Raw genomic sequence first — 857 nt, forward strand, 5'->3', positions numbered from 1 at the left:
AGACGTGTGCTCTTCCGATCTACAGGTCCTTATACATATAGATTTAAGTACTTATAAAATAAAAACATTACACGACGAAAATTCGACAATAATAATAGCACAATTGTTAAAGACCGTTTGTCTTAATTTATAAAATTTACAAAGCTTAATTTGAGCAACCAAGGTCCAATCTGAGATGATGCAAATTGTTTTCCACTCGATTAAAACATCGTTGACACTTAATTTGCGACACTTATTGTTATTATTGGTATTATTGCCTTGTTCGGATTAATTATCCTCGGGAGATCTGGCGTCTTGAATTTGCTGTAAATTATAAATAAATTGTTAAATTTTCGCTCGTTCTGCTCGTTGGGCTATTCGTATTGATTCAATACAATAGAACTTGTAAAACTTGTGTGAAAACGTAATTGAGAGATATAGAGACGTAAGATCAGAGACATTCACTTTGATGTGAACTCTAAATTTTTTTCCGTAAAAAAAGACGAATATTTCATTACGTGCGACTTTCGTAAATCGAATTTAAATCTTTGTAATGACTTCCAGCGTAAAATGCAACTTTCAGATGCGGCAAGATTCTTTGATACGCTGCATCTTCCGAAGAGGTAGATCGAAAATCGCACGGTGAGATAAAACTTTCAAGATATGCAAACAGTCTCTCACCCGGTTCCTTCTTTCCCCGTACTTGGACCAGAATGTGACCGTACACGTAGATTTTTGCCCGGTCTGCTTGTTGAAGACCGAGCACGACGAGAACGGCGGTGAGTACAGATGCAGGGAGACCGCGGGGTTAATTGCGCTTGGATTTTCGACACGGTGCAAACCCATTGAATCTTGAACGAAAAAATATCGAAGATTAT

At 37.3% G+C, this 857-nt stretch overlaps 1 protein-coding gene across 1 annotated transcript; it reads right to left on the reverse strand.

Annotated features, from left to right (window-relative positions):
- Positions 1–23: 23 nt before the first annotated feature.
- Positions 24–835, reverse strand: LOC105461292 (cysteine dioxygenase type 1-like). Its single transcript, XM_011707783.1, has 2 exons — positions 661–835; positions 24–303 (listed from the first exon to the last, which is right to left on the reverse strand). The coding sequence occupies exons 1-2, from the start codon at positions 823–825 to the stop codon at positions 268–270; spliced, it is 201 nt and encodes a 66-aa protein (XP_011706085.1). The 5' UTR covers positions 826–835; the 3' UTR covers positions 24–267.
- Positions 836–857: the final 22 nt, after the last annotated feature.

The sequence above is a fragment of the Wasmannia auropunctata genome, unplaced genomic scaffold, assembly GCF_000956235.1.
Source record: "Wasmannia auropunctata unplaced genomic scaffold, wasmannia.A_1.0 LD294835.1, whole genome shotgun sequence".
Classification (NCBI taxonomy): domain Eukaryota; kingdom Metazoa; phylum Arthropoda; class Insecta; order Hymenoptera; family Formicidae; genus Wasmannia; species Wasmannia auropunctata.

Excerpts from the sequence above, each read along its gene's own strand:
- LOC105461292 (XM_011707783.1), bottom strand. The coding sequence starts at position 825 with ATGGGTTTGCACCGTGTCGAAAATCCAAGCGCAATTAACCCCGCGGTC. Across the intron at positions 304-660 it reads ACGGGGAAAGAAGGAACCGG|CAAATTCAAGACGCCAGATC; the intron begins GTGAGAGACTGT and ends TATAATTTACAG.